The sequence below is a fragment of the Rhinopithecus bieti genome, unplaced genomic scaffold, assembly GCF_001698545.2.
Source record: "Rhinopithecus bieti isolate Rb0 unplaced genomic scaffold, ASM169854v2 scaffold_7308, whole genome shotgun sequence".
In the NCBI taxonomy this organism is placed as follows: domain Eukaryota; kingdom Metazoa; phylum Chordata; class Mammalia; order Primates; family Cercopithecidae; genus Rhinopithecus; species Rhinopithecus bieti.
Window position 1 is genome coordinate 653,752 of NW_016805423.1, and position 9,359 is coordinate 663,110.

Here is a 9,359-nt window from a genome sequence, read left to right on the forward strand (position 1 = left end):
TAAGGCCTAATAGATGGTCAATTTGGTGATTATTCCATAGGCCCTTTCATGTTTTGAGTAAATAATTCAACATACCATATTATATCAGTTTGAAGAACCACTGATTATAAGATGAAGCATTATTTATGTGCCATCAAAAAAGAATGAAAAAGGAGAAAAAATACTGCTCAATATTATGACTCTAAACAATAAAATCTTTAAATGTGCTTTTTGTACTGAGGCTATTCAGAACAATCAGCTTTCCACTGCAAAACTTTTATTGCAAAGTATCTACATAAGAATGGTCTCAATGACTGAAAATATTTCTACTATTTTCTTGCCTACTAATATTATTACATTCGCTCTTCAGAGAGTCTGTGAGTTATGAGACTTCAGAGATCATCTGGATTTTACAGATGAGAATAATGAAGCTGAAAGAGGTTGACTTGCTTTTAAAAGGCAGTAGGAGGCAAAGAAGAGGCTTGATCCTACACCTCACAGTTCCCAAGACTGATTTTCCTTTATTTCTTAAGGGATATGGACCTGAGTATTAATCACAGTACAAAATGTTACCTCAGAAGAGATTTCATGTGAAAACTTAGAATTGTGAGTTTAATAGTAAAGACATTTTTTTTCATGTGAGTCACTGGAATTCTCACCAAAAATAAAGACATAAATTAGCTTGGGGAAAATTGTCCTGGATATCAATTAATATTTATTTTCTGAATATGAATAATCTGTAAACTTTTAGTAAGTCTGCTCCAAAACACACTAATAAAATTATTAAAATATTGCTTCTAAATACCCTACAAGCAAAAATATCAACAGACGAATGAGTAAAATAATTCTGCAAAGGTTTGTAGATAAAGAAATCATAGACAACGGTTTGAACAGCCACTTAAGACGTCAAAAGCTACTAAAGAAATAGTGATGAAAATCAGCTTTGGAAAATAAAAGAAAATCATTTGGAAGATTTTATTAGCCCCTGATTTGCAAACAAATTTTTCAGAAAGGGAGCCATACTATACTGCTCAGGAGATCAAACTGAAACACAGACTTAACTCATGTCTTTACAGGAAACAATTCAAGTAAGGCGATATACACACATTTTCAGAAGGCAAATCGTGGCTGTACTCTGAGAACCAATATATAAAGTAGCAGTGTGTCCACATTTTATAGTTTATAAAGTGATTTCATCATTCGATCTTTATAATCTATGAATTTTCAGAGCAAGTATTATCTTCTTTGTATGAAGAAACAAACTGAAGCTCAGGTATGTTAAATGATCGGCCTAGTTATGCAGTTCAAGATTGATCTAGTACTTGAACCCAGATGTCCTAATTTCACACCATATTTATTTATAGCTCTTACCTTAACCCTCAATGTATATTGGGACTCAAAACATTCAAACGCAATAACAAAAATCTACTTGCCAACATCGCTGGAAAATTTACTACTACACTTTAGAGGTGATGCCAAATTTGGTGCTTTAACTTTATAAACGGTAAAACTGTTAACTCTGGGATCATTACCTATAAACCTTACCTTCACATCAAAGGAAGGCTTGAAGAGTTTGTCCTTGGACAGGAATTTTGATGGTGTATCCAGGTGTAGTGAGGGCTCCTTCTGAAGTGGTTGTCCTACTGCTGGGGAGGCTGAAACCTGTCTGGCATGTTGTGACACCACAGCACGGAAAGCTTTACTCTGAAAGCGATTCATATCTAAAGGTGTAATGACGGTTTTTCTGTGAGTTTGCAGGCATGTGCCAGAATGCTCTGCAGTATCTGAATTTAGATTGATTCCATTTGTTATTTCTGTTTCCAAACTTTGTTCTAGAGATTTAAAATGAAAAGAAACAAATATGAGCCACTAATGCCCACTTTTTTCCAGTACACAAGAAGTAATGTTTTACATCTCTTTTATTTCCTTTCTTTCTCGCATAATCCTTGGGCTCAAGTGATCCATCTACCTTGTCATCCCAATCTAACTGTTAGTTTTCATGTCAATTCTCAGTACACCTTAAATGACAAAATTATATACCTACTTTCCAAGAAACAAACCAGATTATGCATTAAACATATGTTGAGTTAAGACAAGCACATTAACTGAAAAAATAAAAATAGATTTCCTGTTTCATCTTGCTATGTCTCAATAAGCCTATTTGCCAAAAATTGTATCAGTGAATGTCTTTCTAGTCAATGACAGGCTAAAAAGAAAATCTGAATTACTCAGAGTTAACTACAGTAAAGTTTTGGAAAGCCCTTAATCAAATTTTAATCAAAATTTAATCACTTAGCCTCCGTCATAAAATTACCAGTTTGTCTGGCAAAATAAGTAATGACTCTGAGAGGTGTTCCCAAGCTGCTGATATGCCCCTGAAGTTTGCCCAGGAATGCTATTATCTTAAAAGAGAAGGTACTGTATTCTTCCACCTCTGCCTTCCACCTGTTTTCAACATTTAACAAAAAAACTTATTAGATAGCTACTCCATGCCAGGCCTACTGTTAGACACAGGAAATACAGAATTCACAAGACATGCATGTTCACTGCCTTTCTGGAACTTATAATTTCGCAGGGAGACACAAAATAAACCACCATTATAACACCGAAGTAAGAGATAAAAGGGATGATACAGAGTGTCATGGTGAAACAAAACATTACACCAAGACAAAGGCCATACTTAGTGAGTCAAGAAAGGCTTCCCAAGACAGTGTGGCAATTCCTCAAGGATCTAGAACTAGAAATACCATTTGACTCAGCGATCCCATTACTGGGTGTATAACCAAAGGATTACAAATCATGCTACTATTGGCCGGGCACGGTGGCTCAAGCCTGTAATCCCAGCACTTTGGGAGGCCGAGACGGGTGGATCACGAGGTCAGGAGATCGAGACCATCCGGGCTAACACGGTGAAACTCCATCTCTACTAAAAAATACAAAAAACTAGCCGGGCGAGGTAGCGGGCGCCTGTGGTCCCAGCTGCTCGGGAGGCTGAGGCAGGAGAATGGCATAAACCCGGGAGGCAGAGCTTGCAGTGAGCTGAGATCTGGCCACTGCACTCTAGCCTGGGAGACAGAGCAAGACTCCGTCTCAAAACAAACAAACAAACAAACAAACAAAACAAATCATGCTACTATAAAGACACATGTACACATATGTTTATTGCGGCACTAGTCACAATAGCAAAGACTTGGAACCAACCCAAATGTCCATCAATGATAGACTGGATTTGGATTAAGAAAATATGGCACATATACACCATGGAATACTATGCAGCCATATAAAAGGTTGAATTAATGTCCTTTGTAGGGACATGGATGAAGCTGGAAACCATCATTCTGAGCAAACTATCACAAGGACAGAAAACCAAACACCGTGTGTTCTCACTCATAGGTGGGAATTGAACAATGAGAACACCTGGACACAGGGCGGGGAACATCACACGCCGGGGCCTGTTGTGGGGTAGAGGGATGGGGGAGGGATAGCATTAGGAGATATACCTAATGTAAATGATGAATTAATGGGTGTAGCAAACCAACATGGCACATGTATATATGTAACAAACCCGCATGTTGCGCACATGTACCCTAGAACTTAAAGTATAATAATAATTTAAAAAAAAAAAAAGAAAAAGAAGAAAAAGAAAGGCTTCCCAGTGAAAGTGGTATCTTAGCTGAGAACTGAAAGATAAGGAAGAGCTGGCAACTGTGAGGTGGTCTACAGGAAACATGCAGAAGCCCAAAGATAAGAGGAGAGAGAGCACATTAATTACATGGTATGTTACTGTGAGCCATAGAAGGAATCAGCAATAAATAGGAGCCAAGCTTACATCTTGAGACTTCAAACACTGAGACCCTCACTGCACCCAATGTGAAAAGTGAAAATCAATGACCTTTCCTAAACACAAGCATTGGCACATTTATATCCCAGAAACCATCTAGTTGTAAATATATATAAAATAACAGAATAAAAGTATTAACCTTCTTTAGATGAATTTTCAATCAGAAAATGGCTTTCGTCTGCTCTCTTTCCCGTTCTAGCAGTCTCCAACAGCCAAGCTATAGTAACTGCAGGTAAATTCCACTTCTTTGCAGCTTCATATTTAGAGCCACCAGGTTCTTTCAATATAAGATGAGTACTGGCAAACATGCCTTTCTTTGCATTGGATTTGCGAACAAAGTATTCTTGAACACTGAAATTTATATTTAAAGAAGTGGAAATGGTCACGTATACAATTCACCCGCAACACTAAGAACAAAATTTCCAACACAACAGTGTGGTTAGAGATATGTAAGTATAGGAAAAAATACTGATTAAAAGTTGGTTTATTCTATCTGAAATTAAGCTAATCCCCTTACAAATGCTTACTCTAAGATAAAAATGTATTGCTGTAACAAACTTTTATAAAACATAATTAGACATATTATGTTTTAGACAATTAGACAAGCAAAGAACAGACAGCAAAATTACCTCCTTTTGAGACAGGGTCTTGTCTTGGTATGTTGTCCAGACTGGAGTGCAGTGGCACAATCACAGCTCACTGCAACCTCTACTTCCCAGGCTCAAGCTATCCTCCCACTTCAGCCTCCCCAGTAGCTAGGACTACAGGTGTAGTCCTAACCACCACACCTGGCTAATTTTTGTATTTTTTGTAGAGATGGGGTTTCACCATGTTGCCTAGGCTGGTCTCAAACTCCTGAGCTCAAGTGATCCTCCTGCTTCAGCCTCCTAAAGTTGGGATTACAGGCGTGAACCACCTCACACAGCCAAAGTTACCTCCTAAATTAGTTATCACCCCCATACTTTGTCCTTTCCTCCCAAAAGAAGGCAAGGAAAAAGTGACAGGAGCAAAGTGTATAAATAACACATTATTATTATTTTTTAACCTACTACAACTTTCCAAAGCATTTCTACATATTATCTCATATGATCCTCTCAATATTTAAGTATAGACATAGGAAAAAATACAGAGAAATTAAGTGCCTCAAGATCATAGGATATTACACACAGAGAATACAGGGCAGAAAAAGAAGTCTATGACTTGAGATTGAACAGAATTCCATGATTTCTTTTATGACTTCTGGGTTTTACATTCCAGTTTCCAACTTTTCAGATTTTTAAATTTCCCATGTTTCCTAGCACTTTTTTTCTATGTTATGTGTTTATCCTAGTACTTTTATAACTTCATTTTTTATATTTAACCCACTAATCCATTCAGTACTTATTTAGATATGAGATATTGCTCCAACTTTAATGAATCCTATTTATTGAATAAGCCATGTCTTCCTTAATAATTTGAAATGTCACTTTTATCGTAAATTTCTTTGTGTATTTGACTCTCCTGCTACTCTTGCTGTCCATGAATTAAACTTTCTGCTACACGCAACCACACTGTTATTTAGTGAAGTTGCACAAAATATGTATTTGTTTGTTTTCTGAGACAGGGTCTTGCTCTGTCCTCCAGGGTAGAGTACAGTGGCGCCATTGTGACTCACTGCAGCCTTGACCTCCCAAGCTCAAACAATACTCCCACCTCAGCCTCCCAAATAACTGAGACTACAGATTTATGCTACACTGCCTGGCTCATTTTAAAAATTTTTTTTAAAGACAGAGTCTTAGTATATTGCCCAGGCTGGTCTTGAACTTGGCCTCCTGCCACAGCCTCTCAAAGTGCTAGGATTACAGGCATGAGCCACCACACCTGGCCACAAAATGTATTTTAATAACTGTTAGGGCTAGTACCAATTATTCTGTTTCAGAATTTGCATGACTTTCTTGCTGAATGCAGCTTTAGTTGTATCCAGTGGAGTCTGTTGTCATGTATGTTATTATCTTCCACAATTTCGGTTTTAAAAGAATTTGTTTCATATAATTCAAACAGAAAACAGCAAAAAAAGAAATATACAGCTTAATGAATTGTTATAAGGTGAAACCCTTAAGTCCACCAACCATGTCAGAAGACAGAATCTCGCTAACCACCCCGGTACCTCTCCAACATGCCATACAACCCCCTTTCCCTCCCTTCTTAATAGTAGCCACTATTTGGGCTTTTTTTTGGAGACAGGGTTTCACTTTGTTGCCCTGGCTGGAGTATAGTTGTGTGATCACAGCTCACTGCAGCCCCGGTGTCCTGGGCTCAAGCAATCCTCCTGCCTTAGCCTCCCGAGTAGTTGGGACCATAAGCACATGCCACCATGCCTAGCTCATTTTTTTAAAATTATTTTTTAAATAGAGATGAGGTCTCACTATGTTGTCCAGGCTGGTCTTAAACTCCTGAGCTCAAGCAATCTTTTGGCCTCCCAAAGTGCTGGGATTACAGGTATGAGCCACTGTGCTCAGTCTTTTTGGACACTTATGGTAATCACTTCTTTACTTTTCTATAATCAAATAATGGCATCTTTAAAGACCATATTTAGGCTTTTGCTTTTTCATGTCTTTTAGCTTATAGGTTCCTACCTTCTTTTCCATGCCCTTAATATACATTCGTTGAAGACACTGGATCATTTATGCCATAGAGTTGTACCAAAGTCTGGGTCTTGCTGATTATATCATTGTGGTGTAGTTTAACGTGTTATTCTGCTGTTTGCATTTCCTATAAATTGGGAATTGGATCTAGAAGCATCATCAGATTGAGGTTTGATTATTTTGGCAAGACTACTTCAAAGTGGTGGTGTATTCTCCATAAGAAGGCACATCATATCTTGTCCCTTTATTGTGTGATTAACTATTGATGTTCAATACCTAGATTCTTTCATTCATTAGGGGTTACGATCTTATCATTCCTTGTTTGTTTGTTTGTTTGTTGAAACATCTTTAAAAAGGGAAACTGCCGTATCCACTATCACGTTACCCTGATGCAAACTGCACAGGAAATGCAAGTTAAATTACTTGATCCTTTCCTTTTGTCAGCTTTCAAAGTAATGGACTGGTTCCCTAGCATCTTTCAAAGATCATCAATTACCTTAGTTTATTTGGTGTCATTATGAAGTCACGACTTAAACACTATTTCATGTATTTGGATCCACTGCAGTTACTATCTTCTTATGATACCTAAGTCTTCATCTTTGGACAATGGAGGTACTTTTTTTTTTTTTTTTTAAGGCTAGTCAAGTGAAGCAGTGGGAGGGGAGAAGGAACCATATAACATCCATAAATATAATAAAGACACCCAACCAAATTCTAATTTGAATGCTCTCCAAGAAGTCAAAATAAATAAAAAGATACACCAACACAACAGGTGCATTAAAAAGATCACATACCTTGCTCCAAGGAGGTTTGCTAGGAATGTTAAAGACTCTTTTTCTGCTCCAGCACACTGGCTAAATGAAATAACACAATCCTCTAAAGGAGTCATCCCTGTCATTACTGGGACTGGTGTGAAGAGAGGATTCGACTTTGGATCAAACAAAGTCTGACAGTCTATGCAAGTAACCTTTTAAAAACAAGAGAAACAGTAAAGCCAACCTGAAATAAGCAGCCAGTGGTTAACACTCATTCAGGCACACGAGCTATAATTTAGTTTTGATAAAAAGTTTTACTTTAATACAAACCTGTGTATGCTCTTTCTCAATACATTTCATATCATAATGTTAAAATATACATACACATACACACATATGCATACATCGACTGATTACATTAGGCTATTACAATCAGTAAGATCTATCATTGGAGTTATTGAATGTTGCTTTAAATTTCATTCCTCCAATGTATTATACTATTTTTCTCATAATTCTTGGAATGTTAAAAAAAAAAATCAACAGTGAAATTACCAGTGATGCTTTGGTTGTAAGAAAACAAGACAAATAGTATGAGATGACCCTATAGTGACCTCCTAAGAAGGAATGTTGCTGCTGTGGCCTCTGGGAAAGAGTAACCTCTACCGTTATCAGGATTAGGCCCAAGAAACTTGCACATTTAACTTTAGAATTTCCCTTGCTAAAAGCAAAATCAAGAGTGTTCAAATCCAAACACCGATTTACTGTAACTGAACTGCCTAAGAAACAAGCATTAACCTTCTTGGCATTCAGATATTCTTCAATACTTTATTTCAACCACTACAGTGTTGTCTTACCAGCCACGTATTTGTAACAACTTCTCCCACAGTGGCTTCTACTTCACACCCCAGCAGAGGAACCACAGCATAATCGGCAACAGTTCTGCTCAGAAGGGACATGATTTTCCCAGCATTTTCTTTTATGATGTTTGCAATGTTAGATTCATTTTCATTACTAAAACCCAAAACAAGGAAACTCTTTTGGCTAAATAAGCCTTCTTCAGTAATTGTAGAAACATCAGGGCCGCAATGACTGACAGAAGACTGGTTTTCTTCTTGCAAAGAAACGTGAGTAGAATCATTCAAGGGCTCAGCATGAGTAGAATCATTAAAGGGCCTAACTTCAGACTTCTCAGCTTCAGACGTCTTAGCCTCAACTGAAAGAGAAAAGTAAATGTTTTCTAACCAACAATTTACCCTATAAAGTTCATTTCTAGCAAGGATCTTAATGTAACATGGAATCTGAGAATTTTGACCATACTTACAAAACTAAAGCTTATGTGTATAATAAAGGGATATGGATTCACCCCGTCTTCGGGGTTACCAAGAGTCCTTATCAGTATTACCATCATCCATTAGGAAGGACAAGAGCAATCATGTTAGTCCTAGGTATTCCTAGTATAATATAGACACTTGAATTCCTTTAAAATTATATAGCTCCTACAGGACTGTCTTAGTTCCAAAACTGGTTTAGATGATTCACCATAAAATTAACAAAATATCATTAAGAAAAAAATTAACAAGTCTAAATGGTGTAACTGTCAAGCCCTTAACATGGAACATGTTAATATGGAAATAACTATAAGGAAGTGGCTGGCAAATCCTAAAATATTTATTGTCTACTCCTTTAGAGAAAAAGTTTGCCCTGCTACGTGATTCCAACAAGGCTGGAAGCTATTCAAGAATCACTCTTTCATTTATATAAGCACTGTGACTAAGTGCTTTACATGCATGTAATGCTCACATAATGCTAACTGTGAGGCTGATACTATCAGCACATCCCTTCTGTCCAAAAGGAGTCTCAGGCTTGAAAAGGTTATGTATGCCGGGCGCGGTGGCTCAAGCCTGTAATCCCAGCACTTTGGGAGGCCGAGACGGGCGGATCACGAGGTCAGGAGATCGTAGACCACCCTGGCTAACACGGTGAAACCCCGTCTCTACTAAAAATACAAAAAACTAGCCGGGCGAGGTGGCGGCGCCTGTAGTCCCAGCTACTCGGGAGGCCGAGGCAGGAGAATGGCGTGAACCCGGGAGGTGGAGCTTGCAGTGAGCTGAGATCTGGCCACTGCACTCCAGCCTGGGTGATAGAGCGAGACTCCGTCTC

General features: G+C 37.9%; 1 protein-coding gene across 3 annotated transcripts in view; it reads right to left on the reverse strand.

Moving 5' to 3' along the window:
* TOPBP1 (DNA topoisomerase II binding protein 1) overlaps window positions 1-9,359 on the reverse strand; it is a 64,759-nt gene that overhangs the window by 36,618 nt on the left and 18,782 nt on the right. For all 3 annotated transcript variants that reach the window (XM_017872417.1, XM_017872418.1, XM_017872419.1), the window contains exons 11-14: window positions 8,054-8,412; window positions 7,239-7,411; window positions 3,960-4,171; window positions 1,525-1,811 (exon numbers count right to left, since the gene is read on the reverse strand). In XM_017872417.1, coding sequence (XP_017727906.1) covers window positions 1,525-1,811; window positions 3,960-4,171; window positions 7,239-7,411; window positions 8,054-8,412 — 1,031 coding nt within the window. The remainder of the gene's footprint in view (window positions 1-1,524; window positions 1,812-3,959; window positions 4,172-7,238; window positions 7,412-8,053; window positions 8,413-9,359) is intronic.